At 47.1% G+C, this 25,560-nt stretch overlaps 3 protein-coding genes across 3 annotated transcripts; 1 reads left to right on the top strand and 2 right to left on the bottom strand.

Moving 5' to 3' along the window:
- Positions 1-6,229: 6,229 nt before the first annotated feature.
- LOC124695623 (haloacid dehalogenase-like hydrolase domain-containing protein 3) lies at positions 6,230-10,254 on the bottom strand. Its single transcript, XM_047228450.1, has 7 exons — positions 10,249-10,254; positions 9,670-10,143; positions 9,382-9,488; positions 7,342-7,450; positions 7,097-7,258; positions 6,713-6,886; positions 6,230-6,265 (listed from the first exon to the last, which is right to left on the bottom strand). Exons 1-7 carry the CDS (start codon positions 10,252-10,254, stop codon positions 6,230-6,232), a joined length of 1,068 nt encoding a protein of 355 aa, XP_047084406.1.
- A 9,341-nt stretch (positions 10,255-19,595) lies between these two features.
- LOC124698360 (mitochondrial fission 1 protein A-like) lies at positions 19,596-23,178 on the top strand. The gene is made up of 5 exons (XM_047230845.1): positions 19,596-19,809; positions 20,700-20,829; positions 21,598-21,719; positions 22,322-22,385; positions 22,792-23,178. The coding sequence occupies exons 1-5, from the start codon at positions 19,717-19,719 to the stop codon at positions 22,890-22,892; spliced, it is 510 nt and encodes a 169-aa protein (XP_047086801.1). The 5' UTR covers positions 19,596-19,716; the 3' UTR covers positions 22,893-23,178.
- Positions 23,179-23,439: 261 nt separating this feature from the next.
- Positions 23,440-24,923, bottom strand: LOC124698359 (annexin D3-like). Its single transcript, XM_047230844.1, has 6 exons — positions 24,848-24,923; positions 24,626-24,771; positions 24,303-24,536; positions 23,980-24,195; positions 23,726-23,812; positions 23,440-23,643 (listed from the first exon to the last, which is right to left on the bottom strand). Exons 1-6 carry the CDS (start codon positions 24,921-24,923, stop codon positions 23,440-23,442), a joined length of 963 nt encoding a protein of 320 aa, XP_047086800.1.
- Between the last annotated feature and the right edge of the window lie 637 nt (positions 24,924-25,560).

Below are 25,560 nucleotides of genomic sequence, written 5' to 3'. Positions count from 1 at the left end.
TCTTACACCGAAAGATCACATGCTTTGCTGGATTGCCAACCACCACATAAAACACTAATTAATAGGCTCTCTTCTCAGAGACGACGTCGTCTCCATGATTTGCTGGAGTATTGAGTTTTCACCCGGGTTTAATGTGGAAAGATACCACAATGATGACTCCAAGGGAGAACCACGACACGCATAGGCGTCACCATTGTGAGAGCCATTCGCCCAATCACCATAGATTTTGAATGGTCCGCAACTTACCGCATGTAACCACCGCACCATCTACGCCATTGTTGAGCAGCCTAGGGGCCACCATAGGTTCGATCTTCAAAAAACTTTAGGGCCAACGGTTTTGTCTCATGTCATCGACTTGATGTTCTTCATGACCGAAAAGAACGACATACTACTACATGAGTGTTGCCTGCAAAAGCGTACTCTAGTTTGCTAATCCTTGGTAGCATGAAATTTTCAAAAAATCCAGCCATTTAATTACCAAGCACTTCCCAACGACACTGAAATTGTACAGCACATAGGTGTGAAACTTCGGCGATAGGAGTATATATGATCGATAAGAGATTAACTGGAATAACGATTTTTTTTTCTTCTAAAGCACACAGTTGCGGTCCCTCCTGGCAACAACTAAATAGGTACACACCCTTTGTTTCAAGTTATAAGAGGGTTTACATCGCAAAAAAAAAAAAGTTATAAGAGGGTTTGGATATTTTGGCGTGAAGTAGATACGGGCTGAAACGAGTGAACGCGCACTGAAGTATGTTTAGATATATACTCCTTCCATTTTCGTAAATACGGCTCATTTAAAAAATCAAGTTAAGTTTGATTAAACTTTTAGAAATTCAAGAACGATGATATATTGGTATTACATATATATCATATAAAATATATTTCATGATATATCTAACGTTGTTCATTTAAAATTGTACATGCTAATATTTTTTCATAAAGTAGTCTGACTTTAGAAATATATACTATAAGCAATACTATGATGTAGGAAAAGATAGAACATTTATAATCGGAACGGAGGGAACAGCTTCCATGATCTACGCACGCACAACTCCTTGGAACAGCGATGCATGGTCGCGCAGCGTGGCGGCACCATGCCATCGACGATGCGTCGTACCTGGTCTCTGATCGATCCATGTCGGCTCAACGGGGCCCAGAACTAGCGCCAGCTGGAAGCTCACCGGCAGATACTCTGCTGCAGCGAATTCGAGCACACGTTTTGCATGTGGCGCTGGGCCCTCCTAATCATCATAGATCTAAAAATTGGGGTGGGGCACTATTTTTTTTGCATGGGTAAAAAAAGAGTCTCCAAACAGATGCTTTATACTAGCATTTGGTGTTGATTTTTTTTTCACGTGGTATAAATTTGGCCCAAATGATGCAAATTGCATCACCATGAGGGTGATGCAAAATAAATCCCCACGGTGCGCACAACCTCAATCGCCACGCTGAATGTTCATGCCCACGTACATCACCTTGCCTACCGTCCCACTTTGACAACTTTCGTCGATCTGCTCGCTTCTATTCACCCCGTCGTTGCAAGTCGTCCACAAACTCCGCAGGGACGAACCGTGCCACCCACTTGAAGGAATCGGTACGGTGCACCCTAATTAGTTGCCCGTGCCGCCATCATTTCAAACTTTGGCCATCGCCAATCAACCCGCCTCCATCCACCTCCTCTTACCGAGCACAACGTCACGCTCTGGGTGAGCTTGTGGTCCCCGTCAACTCCCTTACCTCTCCCTCTCACTTCTGGTCGTCGTCCCGACGAGAGCTATAGTTTGCCGCCGCGAAAGCTCATCGCCGGACCCCTTCCGACAACAAATAGGTCGCGGTGCCACCACCATTTGGTACTTCGCGAATCCCCCGAACCACCCTGCGTCCCCACTCAATCTCCTCAGTCGAGACATGCTCAATCAAAGAGCAGCCGTAGTGCTGTGGTGCTGATGTCATTTTAGAGCCATGCCCTAAAATGCATCGTCTTGAAAAGCAAAAAAAAAAAAAACGGCTTTGCTACCCTATATTTTGTTCATTTGTGTCCTACAATTTTTAGGGCGGTAGATTTGTTATATGTCATCCGTTAGAGATGACTTAATCGATCAGTTGGGACATCCAACTGCATGCGTACGTATGTACAGTCAGGGACAGAGCCAAGAATTTTTACATGAAGTTGGCCCCCTTTTATATCACTTTTCTGGCTCCATCCCTGGGTACAGTTGACTGGTCAATCCCTCGATTCGCCACCTCTCGTGGCGTTAGGAAAACATTGAGTTGTGCTAATCATGCATGCATCGTGATCCAACCGATTATGTTCAGATCCTTGACAAGGACGGCACGAGTGCGTTTTCACACATAAGGTTGAGTCCATCCGTGTTTACAATTAGTTGGGATATTTAGTTGTTGACAATTAGGTGCGATTAGTGGTTGACATTAGGTAGCTGGGATTAGTAAACTTTTGAGACCTAACATGTGGTTGTGGATGGTTAGGAGGGCAATGGTACCCTAAATTTATCAGAGTTCGAATCACATGTCTGACACAATGGTTTCTCATAAAAATGAAATGTTATTTCAGCGGAGGCGATAATCCTGTTGATAGTGATGCGTCTATGATGTCTTCGTCTATCTTAAGATCCACAAAATGAATTTTTAGATCCAGTCACTCGAAGGTTCTCATGTACACACGGGTGAGTGTATCTACGTATACGTGGGCATCTGTGTTCGTTTTTCGCTATTTTCTTTTATTTCTGCAAGGATATATAATAGTCCCTTCATTTCAATGAATAAGACATCCTCGTTTTCGTGTTTTTTTCTTTCACCAATAATTACTTTTAGATATATAAATATTATTGGTATAAAATTAGCATCATTAATACAAATCTGACGATACTTATTATGTACAATATAAACAAGAGTTTGTTGATCAAACTTTTTAGTCAAATTTTACCTTAGACACACGTGTGCGTCTTATTTATCACAGGTAGAACTAGATGCACCTGTCCATCAATTCTCTAGTGTGCAGGTCACCAAAGGGCAGGTTGGTAGCTAGCATGCGCCCCACGCGGTGACACGGTGTTGCAATTGCTAATTGGTGCCTAGTCTCCAAAACGGTCCTCGAACCGTGCTGGATTAAATGTTTGGAAAACACCTCCGTTTCGTGTCATGTTTGGGCGAGTCTGTCCTCAAACGCGCCTCCCCAAACTTATTTTTATATTAAATAACTCTTTTTTTTGTTTTATTTTCATTTAAATAGAGAGAAAAACATTACATAAACTAATATGTAGTTTGAAACATAGCTAAAACATTGCAACATGAGAAAATCTAACTAGTGTTGGCCTCATAGATTTTATGTGTTCGCTGCTAAAAAAGAACGCTCTCAGGCACTCAAACCGAAAAATCCAGTTGACTCTGAGAGTGCCCGATTGTTGTTCTTCGATGTGCAGGAAGAACTATTCAATCATCATCTTCTTCTTCGTCGTTGTGGTAGTGCCGGTGGCAGGACGTGTCGTCGAACACCTTCACGCTCATCTCCTCGCCGCCTTGGTAGCAGAATATGAGCATGCAGCTGGCATGGAGGTCGTGGGAGTGCGCGAACATCTTGCCACGCTGTCGAAGAGCACGTCCATTGGCCACCGGCAAAAGCCGCAGCTAGCCTCCCACAGCGACAACGCGGCCGGCTCGTTGCTGGCGACGAACTCGGCGAACTTGTCCGGCAGCTTCTGGATGTCGAGTGGGTCGTCATTGAGGACGACGATGAACTCGAACTCCCACTCCCACTCGAAAGATGACGACGGCGCAGGCGACGGCGACCGTGCAGGCGTTGCTGCTCCAGCACAGCCGCGACCTCGACCTCTACCTCTACCAGACATGGAATGGCCCTCGACTCCCAAGATGGTAGCTGCTAGGGTTGGGGATTGCGGCGCTAGGGTTTGTGTGAGGGGAGATGTGCGAGCACCCATTTTTATAAGCCGGAGGGAGGCGAGGGAGCGGTGGCGCGCATTAACGCCGACACGAAGAGCTAGGCGCAACGAGACGTGTCGCTACGCCTCTGTGAAAACTGCACCGCCGTTGCGCCCCATAACTTCCGTCGTGAGGTAGACGCCGGTTGCGCGTCGTTAGTGTCTCATTGACGCGTTGGAATCGCCAGTCTCCGCCTCGCTTCTCGCTCTGTCCGGCGCGCCCGAAGCGTTCCCTGCGGAGCAGGGACGATCTCAGGGCGCCGGACAACGTATTGAGCCACGCTGGGTGAAAAAATTCTTTGGAACGCGCAACTGGAGCCGGTTAGATGTTCGGCGTGCCCCAAAAGTTTTGAAGAATACGACTGGAGATGCTCTTAGCTTACTTAAACGGGCCACCTGATTCAGCAGCAAGATATTTTGTGCTAAATTGAACGTTTTTCCTAAAAAAATAGCAATATATTAATAATCATAAGCAGCACAATCAACTCTAACAATGAAAATTATAAATAAGACTTTGAACCACCTAGCGATGACTATACACTAGTACGAGTCAAAGATGCGCTGACGTTCTTGCTCACTCGTCACCGGAGCCTGGCAAATCTTGTCATAATAGAACTTGTTATAGTAGATATAGTCCTAAGTAACCAACTATCACAAATAATAATAACCGTAGATCGAAAGAGATTAACCTAAAACCACAAATCCGTCGGGTACACGACTTCGTGTGCCTTCCAAGGACGCTAGACGCACCATTGGAGCGAGGATAGATCGGAGGACCTTATTCTCACTTCAGGATATAGCCGCCACCTCGCAAAAAGCAACCAAAAACAACCAAAACGAAGAACTGAAACCCCCGAGGCAAGGTCCCAAAGCCACCGAAAACGAAGCAGCAAAGGGAACGAAGCCCTATATGGGTATGGATATTGTGACCACCTCCTGGTCGCCTTGATTTGTGGCTAGCAAAGGGGACTTATGAACTGTTAGCTATCATTTATAGTACCAACCTGCCCCTTGAAGTTGTAGAACTTGTGGCAATAAACATATGGAGACTCGTTGTGCTAAGATTTTAGAAGACAAAAGCAGCAACCATCATCAATAATAAGAACCGTAGATCGAAAGAAACTAGCCTAAAACCACACCAATGAATAGAAAATCCGACCGAGTTCCAGAAGATCCGCCGGACAATGACTTGGCGCGTCCTCGAGCGGTGCTAGATGCACCATCGGAGCAAGAATAGATCAAAGAGAACCTCATTCTGACTTCAGGATCTAGCCACCATCCTACCATCCCAAAAAGGCACTAAAAAAACAACCTAAAAAAAGAACAAAAACCCTCCATGAGCGAGAGCCAAGGGCCCCAAGGCGACCAAAAACGAAGCAGACCATCAGCCAACAAGGGGAACGAAATCTTAGATGGATTTTTCCTGATCGGCTTTCCTGGACTCCTGATGTATCGGTTCCTTGAGTCATCATTCCTTGATTTGGTTGCTGATCCCATGGTACAAACTATTGTACTGCCAGCTGTCATTTATACCAACCTGCCCTTTGGAATACAAAAGCTAGGCATGTGCGCAGGCAACCAAATCCCTGGTTTTCGCACAAATATTTCTCGTGCGACATGAAACTGCCACTCAAGTTACGGATCTGTGCTTGGTCGGCTTTGAAGACACGAACCCTCGGGAACCTCGGCAGACAATCTGCTCAGGAGAGGTGCTGAAAAAGCTCTCAAGACTCAAGGATGTCAATATCATGTCGTCAGCTGAATGAAATCGCTGGTCGTCTTTCTCCGAATGGCCATTCGGCAAGGACTCGTGGTCCACAGCAAGCTGCTAGAGCAAGTTCAAACTCAGGTTTTAAACGTAATTATCTGTTGATGATGGGATCGTTCTGTAAATTTCTGTTTGTAGTAGTTGATGCGATGGTTCCTGAACTCGATCAGCTGGTTTTTACCCACAGATATAGAAGGGTTTTTCTCTGCTTCAAGAAGGAGAAGGAAGAAACGGCACAGCCCAGGTACACCAACAATACGTGTTGAAGATCAGAAGAGACGATTACATCAGTAGCTAAAACACCGAATGCACAATGACAACTAAGACACGGGAAATGTTCCAACTCTCAGCAGCTCAACGCTTCTAAATTACTGAACGAACATGATTTATTTGTGCATCAGACACTAGAGCAGCAAGGATGGGTCACTGCTATTTACCTACGTGCATCACGACCACACTCCAGGAAAACCCCTTTGCCCGCGACGATAACCAGTGCCAGTTATCCTTTCACCTCGACTCCAATCCTCTCGGCAACCTGCATCACGATCAAAGGTCCGGTATAAGCAACGATATGAATTAGAAAGACTGCATTTTACTGTGTATATCTGAGTTGCAACCGAGTAAAGTAGCACAAACAAGGACTGATGCGAGTTGAATCCAAGGATAGAAAGCTCTTGGCTATTGGCACACCCTTCTTCCTGGTTTAATCTGAGCCTCAAGTGGGTGTGCTCCTCCGGAAAGAAAAGGGGAAGTTTACCGCAATGGTGACAGGTTAGAGTATCCATCCATTTTTGCGTAATTGGCAAACTTAACATGCCCCTAGTATCCAAACTACTAGTATTATTTTGTGGGGGACAAATGAACTAACCACAAATGTGAGCATCATTTTCCTAGTGAAGAGATGTGTAAGATACTCTGCTCCTGAAACAATTTCCACAAGAATAAAATGGTCAATGTTGGGATGGAGAAGAACAAGGAATACCTCCTTGAAAGAATAAACATCACTGCCCCAAAGCCACGCATCACAGCCTGCATCTCTAGCTCCCCATACATCGTTTCTACGATCATCCCCAACATGCACAGCTTCTTCAGGTTTGACATCTAGAAGCTCGCAGGCCTTCAAAAATATTGTTGGGTTTGGCTTTTCTGCCTCAACCTGCTTGTAGAGTATTGAGAAGAAATTACACACAGAAGTTTTTCCTAGAAATAATGATAACACGGAATTTGGAAGAAAAATAAAATAAAACTGACTACACATAGCTCATAGGCAGAATATAACACAAACATGCTAACTTGCAGCTGTACAGGAACAGAGAGAGCACTGCACCTTAACATCTAAGCCATTTTGCAATATCAGTCAACATACCTCAGCAGACACGGCAACTGCATCAAACCAGCAATCACATTTCAAGGCCTGTAGAAGTGGCCGTAGACGGGTGTCAAAATTGGAGACAACAGCAGTTTTAACACCAGCCTTTCTTAAAGCTTGAAACACATGTTCAGCATCAGGATCACAAAGCTTCCAAGCCTAGCAAGCATAAACAGAAGTTCTCATTGTGTCTATCAGGCAAAGAAAATTAATTTGACTTGTTAACCACAGTTAAGCCTCACCTTTTCTGTCATATAGTATTGGTATAGTTCCTCAAAGTACTCCAAGTCTGAACACCCTGTAGAAGATGAGACTATGTGTTGCCAAAAGGTTCTTCCGTCATCGACATACCTGGACCAAGTTGGAAATAAATAGAATGAGATCTTCGGTCAATAGATATGACCTGAGATCAGTAATATAGCACACACAACAAAGAAGGGATTATGCTCAAGCGATTAAAGATCCTCCAAATGAGTGCAGGGATCCACATAATACTACTTCAGTCTTCAGGATAATTTTCCATAAAGTGGTGTTGCTAATAAGTAATAAAGGAAGAATGAATAAGTGGAAGAACATAAAGAGCTTAGCATTTAACATGCTGCATGAACCAGGGAGGCACATAAGATCAGAAACTGTGTCAAGCTTTAACAAAACAAGCTCTATAATGCTGGGAATTCTGGCAACTCCATAACTGAACCTTTTAGACATTATTAAAGATCCTAGCCTGATGTTTCAGGCACTGACTATGCCGATAGAGGGTGGCAAAACAAAATGTGCACCACTTGGTAAGTTGGTATAGTTGTTGGATTGCAAATGGCAAATGCGTGACCCGATGTTCGCCATATAAATGGCATAGGAGGAAACACGGATGGTCGAGGATGAGGATTATGTGGTGGTGGACGATGCAGTGGCTTAAGAGGCAATGTAATCGGCAGTTTTGGAGGAGGTCGCAGCACCGTCCATATGCCTGTATTACACATGGTGACCTTGGTGAAAGAAATGAAGAAGACTTATGAGAAATTCAGAAGCCACAGCACCGGTGGTAATTAACATGCAAGTTTAGCTAGCCATTGCTACATGTTCAATCACGAGGTTCTGTGTTTATATAAAATAGCAACATATTTAGAACTGAGAAGTACAGCGAGAGCTATCGGAAGTTCAAACGTATTAACAAAAAGAGGCAAAGGGGTGTGTTGCATATGGGATCCATGCATAAACAAGAGCTGCAGTGCAGAAGCGGTGGCGGAGCTTGGCAGGAAATGCGAGGAGGCCAAGCAGACTACAGGCGCTTAAATTTTGAGTATTCTTTGATATTTAAGTGGTATATTTAAGGATTTTACTAAGCCTTTTTCAAGAGTAGAAGAGGTCACGGTCCACCTTAACTATAGAGAAGTTCTGCCACTGCAGCAGTGTGCAGGCATGTAGAAGAACGAGTCCTTGATGGTTATCCCATAAGACGTATGAGACGTATGAGTCCTTGATTAGCACATGGATTTGGGGACTTAAAACAGTAAGAGCGAAGGGCTTGCAGGGTCTTGAGACCTTAGCTGAATGCGTCTGTTAACGCTTAACACCATTCAGCTGAATTTGCAGTATAGAAGTTCCACTAATAGATTTTAACAGCCATTTGAGAACAGAAATAACTAGAAAGAAGACACACATAAGGATGGAAAAAATAAGTTTCTGTATGGCCAAATGCAAACAAAAATAACACGCTTCTGAATGCACCACTTAAACCTCTGCCGGTAACGTTGATGACATCAACAGATTAAGAAGAAAAAAAGAGTGATTGTTTACATGGCATTATGATATCCTGAAAAAGAAAATTATAACACTGAGCAGCAATGAAATGCAAAACTAGGATACAGCAGCCAAACTATAACTCAATTGCAAGACATATAGTAAGCGTAGCAATAGGGACTTCATCGTATACACAAGCATTGACTTCATCACTGACTAAAGAACCTGGTATACTCTGTTGTCCATGAGTCCATTAAAGGTGCGGGCGATTATGGTCCCAGATACAAAGGCATAGTCCATATCGTTGTAATTTGCAAATCTAGGGATGCCAATTTTCCATCATTTTCCTTTTAATTGTGATTTGCAAAACAAGGGATGCCACTAATTAACACCTGAACTAAAAGCAGCTGATGTACAAGTGACAAACTAGCGGTGTCTAATGAGAGCACTAGGCTGAAGAAGTGTGTCTGCACTTTAAAATGTTCATAACAAAATTACACAAGCGAGTAATTAGGTCGCGTATATGTGTCAGAAATCCACACCTGAGCCGTGATCCGCCCCATGGTTGCCCATACGCCCACCGGTATCTCGCCAGGATCTCTTCTTCAGAGTATTTCACCCCGTACTTCTCGCCAATGCTCTTGTACACCTAAACAGAGGCGGAACGAGCCGGTCAGATACAAGCATTCACAGATCCATCCACGGTGACCCGCGAGCGCCGCATCACGGCGTCGCCGCCGACACCTGAGAGGCTGACGCCGCACGCAACAGTTCACCGGATCGGCATTGACGAGAAGGGGAGGGGGAACGGTCCGCGGAGCCGGACTAACCTGGGCGGTGGGCTGAGCGGGGACGACGAGGGTGCCGACGGCGTCGACGAGGAGGGCGCGGTGGGTGACGTCGCCGTAGATGGACTTGCGGTAGTCGTAGTACTCCCGCGCCGCCGAGAGCTCCCACCTCGCCCCGCGTTCCCTCGTCTCCGCCTCCGTCGCCGACGTCCCCAGCCGCCGCAGGCCCGCCAAGAGCGCCGGCGCGCGTGCCCTCGCTCTACCTGCAGCCGACATTTTTGCGGGGAAGGAAATGCGGGTGAATCCGTGGCCTCGTGGAGCGAGATGCGTGTGCGCAAGGGTGGTCGCAGACAGAGTGTGTGGCTTCTCTGCTTGGGCAAGAACCGTGGTGGAATCCGTGCGGTTTTCGGGTTTTGGGACTGCTACACCGTTTGAGAACCATCTAGAACACGTCTTTTCCAAGGAAGTCTGCTGGTGACAAATTTGCTGGCTGACGGTGTTTAACTTTTGAATTTTCTGAAACTGACAGTGTAACAGCACTAGTCCTAAAAACTAGGTTTCTCTATTTCATGAGCCTCAGATAAGAGCATCCCAATAACATTGCTATAACAGCAATACTACCTCCATACCGGATTAATGGGTAATTACGCACTTCGAGAAACAAGTTTGACTACTAATTTGGAATAAAATATAAAATATATATCACAAAAATTATATTATTGAAAACATTTTTTGAATACGAATCCAACGGTATAATTTTTGTGGCATATATCTCATATTTTGTTGATCAAATTTATAGTTAAACTTGTTTCTTGAATTGCGTAATTGCCCATTAATCCGGTATGCAGGTAGTACTCTATAATACAACAACATCAATAGCGACTTTTGCTTCAGTGTCCTCATCTCCAAACTTTTGCACAGGTAGACAAGTGTCCTCATTTTCCTTTTTAATTCCTAGCAAACATACCCCTTCGCAAAATATAATGGGCCATGCCACTTCTTCTTGTAGTATGTGACGAGGTATCGACTCGTCAATACCTACGGATTGTAGACTTAGGGTTTCGTAAAAAATAAAGAGCAAGTGGAACTCGAAGGTGATCAGACGAACAAAGGTGTCCAACTAAAGAAAACACGATGGCTAGGGTTTACAATGATTCGATCCTTATTTTGACCTCGTTTTCACCTTTATATAGGAGGTGAAGCCGAGGCTTTTCCGTGTCGTACAAGTACAGGATTATCGGGCCGCACTAGGTATTTCCTTATATTGTACAAGTTTTCTATACTAACTCTACTTCCTTAATCCGCACATCTTCATTTTCTTGGGCTTCCAAAGCTTCGACTCCATGGGCTTTCGACTTCAACCACGGACCAGGGGTATATATGCGATATGTCCCTTAGGCATACCCATGTCAGTATGATTCTCCATATCCATAAAAATCGCAGTTGCAATGATGTCGTCGTCGTGAGACTCCTCTTCCTCGAACATCTTTGTTGAAAAAATCCACCTTCAAAATGCACTGCATTATCAAAATTGGCAACATCATCCTATATGTCCAAAAGCACTACGAATTGAGTACTTAGGTCAAATGAAAGAAAATAAAAGTATACCTTTCGTTGAACATGTGGTGAGTGTTAAGTTATCTAACACAGGCCAAGAGTCAGTCAGAATGGTTTTGGGGATTCTATTTTACAATAGGGTAATGTACAAATTTTAGCTGCTTGAATACAAAATTGATTCTGCATTTTCTTGTTCGAGCCTTGGCTTTTCATGATGCATTTTGGCCTTTTGAAATTCATGACATTTTTCGAAGTAATTTTGTTCGATGTTTCATCACTTTAGTAGAAACTTTGGGCCGGCGGCTAGTGTTTGGGTCAGGTGGGGAGGTTAGGGTTTAGGACCGAAATCTAATACCATGTAGGACGGAGAGATGTTTGGGGGGAAGCCTCGCACGCATAATATGTGGGGTTCCGGTGTTTATATAAGGGGCTTAAAGGCCAGTTAGGGTTAGGTTACAAAGTACAAAGATAAATACAATATGTACACCTATACACGCTAACATATTGCTAAATCTATGCAAATACACATTCTCTTATTATGTCATTGTTGACTGCCAAAACCCACCGGCGGGCAGCGGCTTTGTCAACACCGTAGAGCCGGGAAGAGCATAGAGCTGCGGCTGGCTGAGACCCCTCCGAGCGACGGCCCGCAATGCTCTTCTGGTCACACGCGGCGTTGCGAAGTGCAAGGGCGTGCCACCTGACCTATACCCGGTCGTGAAGGTGATGGGGATGCCTCGCTTAGTTTCCTCGCAGGGCATACATGTAAACATTAAATACGAGCCTCGATCGGCTCTCGAGTTATCCCGTGAATCGGCTCAAAGAGCCGATCCACCCATGATTCGTACGGGGTGCACGAATACTTGGTGGTCCTGCTTGATCAAGATAAAGCTAATGAGATCTACGACGATTTAGGGTTTTCACCGCATAATCGGATCATCCTACTCCAAGTTGGGCCTCGCGGCCACGCACGGTGCTCGTAAGCCGATCCTAAACAAGGCCTAAAAACCAACATGAAGTTGATCCTCGGAACATCCTGTTTAGGACTTGCGAACGCCACCCTACGTGCCACCGGATCCTCCCCCTTTGTAAGGCCTAACTATTGCGGATATTAAACTAATCCTTGTAGAACAAGGAGCAATCGTAACGGATCGGATCTACTAAATAATGATCAAGCGGGTGCCGCCCCACACCTGAGATAGGCGTGAGGGCGGCTAGATATGCAAGGGTTGCACTACGTAAGCATGCTTAAACGAAGAACAATGCTAACCCTAGCACATCTAATGATAACTACGTTGCTCGCCATCAAAAGCGCTTCAGTACGAGCAACGCATGAACAACGTGGGCTTGTGCTGCCTAGATCGCAAGATGCGATCTAGGAAGCATGTCGCTACCCGATAGAAACCCTCGAGACGAAGGAGTTGGCGATGCGCCGAGATTGGTTTGTTTTTGGGGTTGAACGTGAGTTGTTGTTTATTCCATAAACCCTAGATACATATTTATAGTCCAGGGGACTTTCTAATGTGGGCATGCACTAAACCGTGCACGAGTAAGATTCTATCTCTAAACTAAAATCGATCTAATATGTTACGTATACACGGGCAATTAAGCCCAACTTGGTATAACGAGCCGATTCATATAATTCTCCACGTATATTTCCTTAAGCCCATCTTGATCGCGGCCCACCTCTCGACTCGGTCAAATCTTGGTGATAACACATGCCCCCCTGGTTTTGGAATTGGTAATTCCAAAATCACTCGCTTTCCTTCGTCGGGTCATGTCGTGGCGTAACCGTCGCAGTATCCCTCATGATGATGACTTGCCTTCTCAACTTCTCCGCGTGACTTGGCAGTCTTTTCTCTTTCTTTCAAACACCACTTCCTCGGAAACTGCCGTGGCATTGAATTTTCACCATATCCCCTTTTATTTAACCGCTATGAACAGCTTCGCTCGCATCCCCCTCGCATTAGCAGTCCCAAAAAACCCCCGCGCCATCATGTCTTCTTCCTCCTCTCGCCCCTATCGGATCCTTCCAGCCAGTCCTCCATGTCCCGCGAGCCGACGCCGGAGCACAACCCGGCGGCGGTCCATGCGGCCAACACCCGTCGCGCCATTGCGGCCGGGGAGGAGTCAGACCATGACTTCTCCATCTGGTCCGAGGACGACCAGTTCTTGACGGACGGGGAGAGCGACCTCCGTTTCCTCGCTGACGGGGAATCGGAGGAGGAGAGCGATGACGATCGCTTCTCCTGGGACGACTTCACCTCCTCCGAGGGGGTGGTGGAGGAGGAAGAGGAGGATGAGGACGACGACTCCCTCGAGGGCTACCCACCAGCGAAGCGCCTCCGCATGTGGTGGGACGACGACAGCAGCGACGACGAAGACGGGGATGAAGCCCCCGTGGAGGGCTACGGGAGTAGCGACGAGGAGCCCATCGGCAGCAGTGCCGAGTGAGAGCTCTGAGGATGACGATGAGGGCAGTGACGGCCCGTAGATAGGACCTCTAGCATAGGGTCAGTAGTAGTAGATGGGGCAACGTATCCCCTAGTATTTCCTTTTGAGAGCAATTAGCTCTTTATGTAAGAAATCCCGCCTATCAATGAAGAACTGTTCCCCAATTTGATTTTGCCGATTCCTTCTGAGTTTTAATTGAGCCGATTCACCTCTCCTACTGACCTTGCCGACTCATCCCCTTTGCCAATGTGTAATGAGCCGATAACAACACATCGGTCCCTCGACATTCATCCTTCTATTCTTCAACTCCTTAGCGAGCGCTCATCGTTTTGTGAAGAAGGTTGCAATGAAGATCAGCCGATGGTACTTCAATCGGTCCTTCAATAGAGCATCTACCAGGCCTGTTGCCCCCCGAGTCTCAGCCAAGGCACGGCAGAGACGAGGATACGCAAATTAGCTGTATGGACCTGGGCTTGATCATATCTGAAAGGGCTTCTTGTGTAGAGCCAGCCGATCTGCAACAAATCGGCTTCCGAAAGCAGAGAGCCTTCAAGGTGAGCTGCCCCCCGAGCTTCTTTAGTTCTTGCTGGCTAGATCGGCTCCTTTCTTTTGGTGAATCTAATGCAATCCATCCTTGACCTGATCCGCCCGCCCATGCTGCTCCGGATATTGTTCTTGAAGAGAGGATCTGAGCTTCCAAACTGCTCCATTGAGGAGTTCCTTCATAAAAAATCTCCCTTTGTGCTCCATTGACCCTCTGATCGTAACAGTTATTCCCCTTGAGTCGATGGCCATGCATCGGCTTTCATATCCTTAAGTCGATACCTGCTGCATCGGCTGTGTTCGAAAATTTTCGAATTTTCATATATATATATTTTTTTTATTTTGGCCGATTTTTCTTAATCGGCCCCCAATGTTTCCCTGCACGTATGTTCTGCACATGTTCATCTGATTATATGCCCCCCGAGCCGATTCTGTCAAGAAAATTGATGGTATCGGCTCTGTTGGATAACATGTTGAACCCAGGCAGAATGGTGGGTGAGGATAATTTTGGCCGATTGCTGGAATCGGCCTCCACGTTGCTTGCTCGTTGAAGGTTTTGTAAGTTCCCTTCATAAATTTTTTGGGGCCGATCACAAAGATCAGCCTCTCCTGGTTTGCTCATTGGTCTAGTCTTGCTATTCGGTTAGGCTGGATAAAACCAACCCAACCTCTGACTTGATGCGCTTGCTGTCGTCCACCTTGAGTGCACCGTAGAGTCGTGGAGCACTAAGCTCTGTCGGCAAGACGAGTACCATGTTTGTGCCAGCCCGATGTCTCATCATCGGCTTTCCTCTCGTTTGGGGCGCCACTCCATTTTCCGTGGACGACCCTCTTCATCCAGGGTTCGCTGAACCTTTGCAGCCGCGATCAGGTCGTGCCTTCCTTAGCGTATGCGGTATAACCTTTCGGCTTCCTCCAGGCCGCGCAATCGCTGAACCCCGCGCTTTTGGGAACGGCTGAGTCCGCCGTGGGCACCACCTTGGCCGGTGGTACCGTCTTCTTCCACTTCTCCCTCGTCTTCCGAATCCTCAAGATCTTCCCAACGAGGTGACTCGGCCGCGTTTGCTTTGTGGCGGGAGAGGCCCTAGGCGTCGAACACGGACACGTTGGCTGCCTCCTTCTTTTCTCGATTGCATTCTCGGGCAATTGCCGATTGTGGGCAATCGGCTCATTCCCGAATCCCAGCAGATGTCCGAAGAAAGGGCAGTCCCAATGTACCGGCGTTGTCATCTTGCTCCCTTGATGCTTCCGTGGCACGCGCTCGTGCTCCTCCTCATCGCGATTCCGCCGACGATATCTTCTCGGCTTCTCTAGCCGCACGATCTCCTCTATCATCGTAATTGGGCCGTCGGCGTTGGTCATACCGACTCACATATTTGTTGAGGAGGTGATCGGAGAGGGGTCGCCGATATCTTATATTCTTCACCTCTCCCTCGGTGACATAGCGCTTGCCATCATGACGGAGCCGATCGCGTGGAGCGGCCTCCTTCAGTATCCTTGCTATGAGAGCAGCTGCCCTCATCTCCATCTTTGCCGCAGTGGTTTCCAGTGTCCTACCATGTCGATGCCGAATGAGGGACCCGGCCGGCAACCTTCGTGGTAGGTGATTTCTACCATGTTAACGGCGGGGAAGGGTTGGGTGTCGACCTTCATGGCGTATCGGTTGAAAATTAGCCGCCCCTTCTCTATCGCCGCTTGGATGTGCCGACGCCACACCCGGCAGTCGTTGGTGGCATGGGAAAGCGAGTTGTGGAATTTGCGTATGGCTTTCCGTTTAGCTCTTTCGCCGTGGGGAACTTGAGACCTTCGAGAATCGTCAACCGTTTCTCCTTGAGCAGGAGGTCGAAGATTTGTTCGGCCTTGGTTACGTCAAAATCAAATCCCTTGGGCGGCCCCGGTGGCTTTACCCATTTGCAGGCCACGGGGGTTCCTCCCCGAGTCCACTCAGCCATCGCTATTTCTTGGTCTCCCGCAAGCACTTCATCTTCCTCTCGTATCGACCATAACTATCGCACGCTTGAACTTGTCTTGGTACAGGTCGGGGTGGCGCCGTTCATATGCCGATAGTTTCGAACCATGTGCGCCGACGAGGGATAATCTGCTTGGGAGGCCATGTCCTTGAGCTGTGTTGCAAGGCCTCGCTACGCCAACTCGATCGCTTCCTTTTCAGCTTATACGAACCGAATAACATCGGTTCCTAAGATTCCTCGAAGCGCCGGACATATTCTCGTCACCGTTTCCCCGCGCTTCGACGTAGTTGTGCTAGATCGGCAATGCCGCACTCGGAAGCTTCCGAATGGTATTGCATATGGAACTGTTCTTCCAATTGCTTCCAAGACTCGGATGGAGTTTGCTCGGCAAAGAGGTGTACCATCCAAAAGCCGATCCCGTGAGGGATTGTGAAAAGAGCCTCACGCGTAGCTGATCCGACACCGAAGCCGGTCCTAGTTGAGCCAAATATCGGCCGACGTGCTCGATGGAGCCGGAGCCATCCGATCCACCGAATTTGGAGAAGTCGTGGAGCCGATATTTAGGTGGCAGCGGGATCATCTCGTAATCGTTGGGGTACGGCTTGGAATAGCCGATCGCTCTTCTTTTCGGCATCATGCCGAACCGGTCTCTCGCTATGGTACCGATCTGATCCGCCGTGCTGGCCGTAGGAGTTGCACTCGAAGATTCGCCGGGGTGGCGTACTTGGCCAGCCATGTGTGCTTTTCCAGCTCGAGCTATTTGCGGAGCTGGGCTCGGGAGTTTCGTCGGTGTGGCGCATTTAGTTAGCCACGTCCGCTTCTCAAGCTCGTCGCCGACGTTCCTCCCGTCTTCGCCGGAGTCCCCGATGTTGTGGCCTGGTTTGTGAGTGCCCGATCACCACAATCCGGCACATACATGCACGCGTATCCTTGAGGGATCTCCTTAGGCGCCTCCATTAAGAACTCGGTAGTCACTAGGGTCGCCACCAATCCTCGTAGACGAGGAATGCCGGTGTAGTCGGCACTTCAGCAGAGTGCTGCCAACGCATATGGCAGCGGTGGACGGGACTCGGAGTGGCAACTCTCCTTGATGAGTCCCGAGAGCTGGTCCCGACGGCGAGTACCGGTGGCTCATGATCTCCCGGATCACGCGCAGAGCGACACGCTCCAACACGTTGACCAAGTTCTCGCAGTGGCGGTGTAGCGAGTGAGCCACCGGGTAGTTGATCTCCCGCCGCAGCACCCCCGGTGCGTTCCTCCGACGGGGTAGAGAGGTCTATCCCATCGAGTGCACCTTGCGGTGAGAATCCCTTCCATCCGATGCCATGGGAACGGGTTCTCCGAAAAGAGCCGATGAGGTCGGCTTCGAGGGTGGCCTTGATCTCGTTGTATTGCTTCTTGAGGTCGTCAGCAGATCCTCGTAGGTGACCGGCGTGCCGTCCGCCATCTCGTACGTAGATGGCGATGTGGTTGATGTAGACGATTGTCCCACCGGCGTGCCGAATGTGTTGACTGCCAAAACCCACCGGCGGGCAGCGGCCTTGTCAACACCGTAGAGCCGGGAAGAGCCTAGAGCTGCGGCTGGCCGAGACCCCTCCGAGCGACGGCCCGCAATGCTCTTCCGGTCACACGCGGCGTTGCGGCGTGCAAGGGCGTGCCACCTGACCTATACCCGGTCGTGAAGGTGATGGGGATGCCTCGCTTAGTTTCCTGCAGGGCATACATGTAAACATTAAATACGAGCCTCGATCGGCTCTCGAGTTATCTCGTGAATCGGCTCAAAGAGCCGATCCACCCATGATTCGTACGGGGTGCACGAATACTTGGTGGTCCCGCTTGATCAAGATAAAGCTAATGAGATCTACGACGATTTAGGGTTTTCACCGCATAATCGGATCATCCTACTCCAGGTTGGGCCTCGCGGCCACGCACGGTGCTCGTAAGCCGATCCTAAACAAGGCCTAAAAACCAACATGAAGTTGATCCTCGGAACATCCCATTTAGGACTTGCGAACGCCACCCTACGTGCCACTCGGATCCTCCCCCTTTGTAAGGCCTAACTATTGCGGATATTAAACTAATCCTTGTAGAACAAGGAGCAATCGTAACGGATCAGATCTACTAAATAATGATCAAGCGGGTGCCGCCCCACACCTGAGATAGGCGTGAGGGCGGCTAGATATGCAAGGGTTGCACTACGTAAGCATGCTTAAACGAAGAACAATGCTAACCCTAGCACATCTAATGATAACTACGTTGCTCGCCATCAAAAGCGCTTCAGTACGAGCAACGCATGAACAACGTAGGCTTGTGCTGCCTAGATCGCAAGATGCGATCTAGGCAGCATGTCGCTTACCCGATAGAAACCCTCGAGACGAAGGAGTTGGCGATGCGCCGAGATTGGTTTGTTTTTGGGGTTGAACGTGAGTTGTTGTTTATTCCATAAACCCTAGATACATATTTATAGTCCAGGGGACTTTCTAATGTGGGCATGCACTAAACCGTGCACGAGTAAGATTCTATCTCTAAACTAAAATCGATCTAATATGTTACAGATACACGGGCAATTAAGCCCAACTTGGTATAACAGGCCGATTCATATAATTCTCCACGTATATTTCCTTAAGCCCATCTTGACTGCGGCCCACCTCTGACTCGGTCAAATCTTGGTGATAACAGTCATATAATGTATGCCTGAAGTTATGAAACACACTTTTATGCTGTATATGGTTGCTTGAAACCATACACCAAGTTAAAGTGGTGCATCAGACTTAAGCTACATCTTCGCCCTTGGTTTCAGAGCAGCCCAGTCCTCCTCGAACGACAAAGATGTCCATAGGGAGGAAGATGGGCTCGGCAACGGTGGAGGAATGGAGATCGGCTCGCCCACATCTTTCTCTTTTCTTGAACTATATTTTTCTTGCATCAGCAATAATCCTATGCACGCGACGTCATCGTACATGCCAAGTTAAGACCTGCGTCATGGAGTTACCCGTTATTCACCGGCGGACCTAGCATGAGATCTGATAGTGAAGGAAATGCAATTCTCGGGCGAGGGAAGAGAACGAGTAATTGGAATGAGGGATAAATTCTCATTCATGTGTTCATCCTCGGAGAAGATCGCATTCAATACACATGCTACTATTTTTCTCAATCTGTTTTTAATGCGAGTTTAAAAGAAAACGGGGCAATGGCACCGCAAGATGTTTTAAGAACTTGTATTTTACAATTTCGTATAAGCGATTATGTCTGAAAATTTGGCATTTTAAGCTTGTGTGTCCCTGTTTCCAGAAATTTCTGGTCCATCATTACCACAATTCCTTTGGACTCGTTGACACAACCGTCACGCCATGGATGGATGGATGGGTTCCTCGCATTGCTACCGGCTGGCGGTGGCGGCTAGTTCAACTAGCCTCGTTGGTTGGGTACCTTCCTTTCTACCTTAGTCACCAAGGTTCCATTTCCTTCACCAAGCAAAAACCCACTATAAAACACAACTCGCCCAAACAAGGATCAAACAAACCCAGAAAAAAGCAACTGAAAAAAGAGGACGGCGAGGAGCGAGATGGAGGGGCACGTCGGGCAGTTCTTCGAGTCGGTGAGCTCCATCTTCCGCGGCAGCGACACGCTCCCCGTCTGCGACCGCGACATCATCGCCGTAAGCACCCTCCCCGACCCCCTCCCGCGCCCCTTCCTCCAGAAGCCCCATGGATGCTTAGACCTTCTTCGTACTCCGCTCTGTTGTTGGGGGCGCCGAATTTCCGCGGGGATGTGCGGGGATTCGCGAATTAGGCGCGTTTTAGCAGTCCGTGCCGGCTTGTTAGTTCCTGCGGTTCGGGGAATTGCGTGGAATTTTGCGTCCGGTCATGGGGATTTTCGGGGGTTTGCTCTGCTAGGCTGCCGAATCCCTAGATACTTGCTCCATGCTTTCGTCTATCTAAAACAGGTGTTCGTTATGCTACTCTTAGTGGCGTTCAGGTATCGGATTTTATGTGATTCTGCTACTTGATTACTCAATTCAGCCATTTCCCGTGCGTCCCAAACCATTACCCGACCGATTGAGCATAGTGCCTTGTGCTTCCGGGGGCGAATTTACGGAATATGCCTGGATTAACAAACAAGGTGTGTGTTGGCACCACGTGCTGGCACGGTAGCCCTTGACTCTCAGCGGATTGTCTGGAAATTGTGGTGTGGTCATGTGGATTTCAGGGCCTAACGATTCCCCAGTTCATGTGTGCTTTCATCTGTTCCATATCGGTTTTGTTACTTCATTAGCTGTGGTGCTCAAGGATCAAGCATTATTATGACATTTCTTGTTACTTTAACTGATCACTCGATTCTGAGATCAATATGATCTAGATATGCTGTTGAATTGTAGAATTAGCTTACTCGCTCCACCCTCACGCTACTCTATGTGAAGCTACATGAACCATTATCCAGTTATGTGCTTCCATATCCAGTTGGATTGTGCTTTATCATGCACTCTTACGCTAGCCTAGTCCTTATGTCTTCTGGTCTAATATATTATTGTGCTTGTTTTCTCTGTAGGGTTGTGAGAGAGAGGTTGCTGATGCTGCAAATGAAGGACAGAAGAACGAGAGCCTCATGAGGCTATCCTGGGCGCTTGTTCACTCTGGGCAGCCTGAGGATGTCAACCGTGGCATTGGAATGCTTGAAGGTGATGCATCTATACACCTTTCGATGATAACAGGAATTGACTGATATGACTAGTTTACTTCTTCTAAGATACGAACATTCACTGCACTTTCTGAACATTTCGGTTAAAAGATTGTATTCCTAAGTGAACAAAATAGAACTCACGTAGTACTTGACTTATTATTATTCTGTTTGTTTGTTCCCCATCATTCTGATTTTTTTTCAAAATGGTACTAGTATATTCTATTTCTTAAATTTTCAATTGTTGTTGATCCTAAATTCTTTGGAGAATCTATCTATTGAGAAGGCATGCCTAGGTGTTGTACAGGTGTGTTCAATTGGAGCTCTGATCTTCTCTTTATGGACTGATTGGAGCATCAGTTACTGTAATTAGTTGTGCTATTTTTCTTCTTCTTAAAGCAATATTGCAGAAACCTATCGTGTATTTTTTTAAAAGATTTGAAGTGTCCCCTTCTGGATGCCCATTCCAGCGCTTCTGTCTGGTTTCTAACAGCCACGTCTGAAGAAACTTTATTGTACTGTCATTAATATGTGACACCATCTTTTTAAAGTAAAAGCGTGCAGAATTTAAGTGAATTTGCAGCACATATAAGTGAACAACAATGTATGTTACTCAACCCCTAAATGTAGGCTATCCTAAGTTTCTAATCTAGCACATTCATTTCAATCAAGCCAATCCTACTGACTATAAGATTGTTGTTCGCTTGGTACATTCTTTATCGCTGCTTTCGCTCCGGAAGAGCTCATGATTTATGCTGGCATTTTGCAGTTTCTTTGGGCAAGTCTAACACCTCGCTACAAACGAGGGAGAAGCTCTATTTGTTGGCTGTTGGACACTACAGAAATGGGGATTACACAAGAAGTCGTGAACTTATCGAAAGATGCATACAGGTTTGATTACTTGACATATCATTTCATTTGTTGCTACAGCCATGAGCTCATAACTACTATTATCATCATTACAGTTATGGATATGGACTATATTTAACTTAGTTCCGGAAATTTTATGGGGTAATTTCATTTTTGTTCTATATTAATCTTTCCTTGGTGAGGCTAACTTGAGTCACTGTAGAGAAGTGTTTTATAGACTTATATTCCACTCAGTTCGAAAGCTTTTATGGTGCCAATTGAGGGAGTTTTAACTTTTTATCCTGATGTTATTTCTTTATCAAAATAAGCCATGTCATTATTTATTTATATTTGAAGAAAACATGGACTCATATATAAACTATGATCATGTTATTAAAACATTTATAAAAAATAAATATATCATGCTGGAAAGCTATGCATAATTGCTCTATTTAGTACAGGTTGCTGCCAGTTCTGATGATTGTAATGTCATTTTTCTTATTTATTAATTTTTTGTTGGTGATGATAATTGTAGATAAATGTTTAGTCTGTAGCTTAACTCTGTAGTGTTTATTTAAATCATGACACACTTCTGAATTTGATGCTAAATTGCTAACTAACGTGCACTATCACGTTTTCGCCAGATTCAACCTGATTGGAGGCAAGCTCTCACTTTGCAAAGGCTCCTTGAGGAGAAAACCAAAAGAGGTAGGATGTCACTTAACATGCTATGTTCAGTCTCGGACTAGATAACTAAATGTACAGTGTTCTTTAGTTTTTGCCATCTCAGACTAGATAAATGAGTATAGTAATTATTAATTTGGGAATGCTACTGTAAATGCCAAATACACTCGACAGGGCAAATGTTCTTTAGTAGCAAATGCTCTTCACATATACCGCAAGCCTTGGACGTCGTCAGCCACTGCTGTCAGTGGGGGCACCCATTAAATTTGAGATCAAGAAAGCACATGTTAAGAGTTATACTCTCTGTTTTTTCACATGCCACGAAAATAAATGTTGGTCCATCCTCTAATCATTTGTCACACCATTTTCTGACCTGTACTACGTGGTTCATTGCAAAGGATTGACATGACTGGCTGGTGTTTAAATGCAGATGGTATGATTGGCATGGCCATTGTCACCGGCGCATTTGGACTTGTGGGGCTTGTTGCTGGTGGAATCATAGCCGCCGCTTCATCATCCAGGAAGAAATGAGGCTCTAGTATGAAGTGAATAAGATGATGAGATGAGTGAGAACTTGATGTGAATCTGTCTGATCTTACTTCAGTGCTTGTTGTAACCATATGCAGACTCATAGTCATCTTTCATGGTAGACCGATTACCTTGCGTTCGAACAAGAGGCGTGTTCCTATGTAATGTCAGCTTGAGGGTAGATAACAAGGGCACCGTGAGTTATCGGTTTCCAAAATTTCTCCACTTCTGTATTGTTGCTGTTTCAGAGTAGATGAATGCACATTAAGCTGATGCTACATAACAAATAGATTGTTGCGTGGGCTCAGATCATTCTGCTATCACCCCTTACAAATAGAAAAGGAGATGTTCAACAATAGCATAAGATGGAAAAAATGAGAGGTCTCGATAAGAAAATGAGACTTATTTCGTCTTTGCGCATCTAGCAAAGGTGTAGCTTGCCATCGAAAACAATGTCCCAACACAAGAATGATAAGTACAGTATGTTGACCTTTATTTGATACAAACACCAACAGCTTTACACATCCCCCTCTGGCAAATAGAAATTCTTTCAGTCCTCGTTCCCTACCAGGGCCAGCAAGATATCCAGATAATACCCCGAACAATCGCCGACGACATCTTTCGTCACTGTCGTCTTAAATCTTACCTTATACTCTTCTTTGATGTTCTTCATGTCGATGTCAGCCCGTGACACGATTGCCCTGGTGAGTGCGTCCTCGTCTGTTCCAAGTCCAAGGATGGAGTATCTGATAACCTGACGAATGTAGAATTTGTGTCATGAATTTTGCAGGAATGGGATGGATTCCATTTCAGCGCTGTCGCGAGGTCACTCTTACCTCTGCGAAATGCTTCTCGGGGGATGTGAGGCACCAGACGGCGATCTTGAGCATCCTCGCAAACTGGCTGCTGCAGTTGTCGATATCCTGCAGCGGACAACAACAAACGGTTCAGTTCTGTTGAGTTGCTAAGCTAGCTGTTGGAGGTTGATTCAGTTGACTTGCTAAGCTAGCTGTTGGTGGAATGAGCTGTATGTATCATGAAAAAATAGTAGCAGTCTAATATAATTGTGGTGGGTAAACAACAAATTAACCTGTTCGATGTCGCTGCCATGTTCCTCCTTGTAGCACTGGAACGTGGCTGCGAGCTGCGACTTGCTCCTGGTGCTCACGATCCGGAGGACCTCGCTCCCGTGCGGCTGCTTCTTCCTCCAGATGGCCTCCGCCAGCGTCGCCGCCTCCAGCCTCGCGAGGTCCGCGTCGACGGCTTGCTCGGCGCAGCGGTAGGACCTCACCAGGCTCACCAGCAGCTGCAAAGAAGCAGCAGGACAATTAAGCAGCGACAGGCAGACAAGAGTGATTACTCTCTGAATTTGTTGTAATAGTGAATTTCTCCTGTGATGACGTTGTCACCTACCGTCCTGAGTGGCTGCTGGAACGCGGAGGAGGCGGCGACGTCCTCCTCCAGGGAGCAGCCGAAGAGGGAGCGGTACACGCGGCGGACGGCGATGAGGTGGTCCGGCGTGGAGGCGCAGGAGGCCTCGATGAGCACCCAGGCGTCCTTGTCGTCGCCCCGCTTCTTCTCCAGGGCCGCCCTCACCAGCTTCGCGTCCCTCTCCGCCGGGTCCGTCGTCAGGAGGATCATCGCTTTCTTCACGGGCAGAAAATGCAAGAAGATCAGTCCATCATCGATCGTGATCTTACATCGATCGCTTGTGAATGCGAGGCGCGAGCACGTACCTGGAAGTGGCTGGAGAGCTCGGAGTCGAGGCGGGTGAGGAGGGACTCCTTGTAGACGCTGGCGTAGGCGCGCCGTATCTCGGCGCGCTGCGCGGCGGTCCGCCGGCCGAGGATCTCCACCAGGGCCTTCTCGTCGGTGCCCCAACCTTGAAGCAGAAACGGAATAAAATCATGAGAACCCGACGCCAAGTCACCATTAACACGTCACTAGAAGCACGTTACCTTGCATGGCATTCCTGAGGCTCTCGGCATCGGCGGCCGGGGACGGCAGGGGCGTCGGGACGGCGATGGTCGCCATCTCTCCCGGCGCGTGCTAGCTGCTCTCAGACTTCCAGTTTGGGGATGGCAACCCCAAAGTTCGGTAACGTACAGGGGAATGGATGGTTCAGTTGACAGGGAAGGGGGAGGAATTGCAGCTAGTAGCTTTTCTTCTCGGTACAAGCGTGTGCGACCCTACAAGACTCGAGATCGAACGGTCGGGCCCGTTGTACAGTTCATGTTTTTCCAGTGTGCATTGCCCTTTGCTCTTTCAAAGAAAAAAAAAATCTATTTCTTCCACCTCATTAGGCCTGTTGAACGATACGATCCTGAGGAGATCATGTGCCAACTAAACTACAGCTCTAGTTAATCAATCAATGAACCCTTCTATTGTCAAAGCAGCCAGATGGCACTCCACGCTCCTTCACATGCAAAATATGGTGGACTGATTTTGTTAAAACAGCTCGTGTATCTTTAACTTGAAAAAATATCTAACGGTTTGCATCGGATGGATTTGTGGAGCGCACGTCCCCACCGGCTTCAAAAGGACTGGACTTTTTCTCAAAGGAACTCATCTTCATATTAATCTGGGCATGCATGCCACGGCACAATAATATATTCGTGTGTGCTCCACGAGGATTATAGGAAATGATTGACACCAAAACTACAATGAAATG

The sequence above is a fragment of the Lolium rigidum genome, chromosome 3, assembly GCF_022539505.1.
Source record: "Lolium rigidum isolate FL_2022 chromosome 3, APGP_CSIRO_Lrig_0.1, whole genome shotgun sequence".
Taxonomy (NCBI): Eukaryota; Viridiplantae; Streptophyta; class Magnoliopsida; order Poales; family Poaceae; genus Lolium; species Lolium rigidum.
This window is presented reverse-complemented; position numbering and strand designations above follow the sequence as displayed.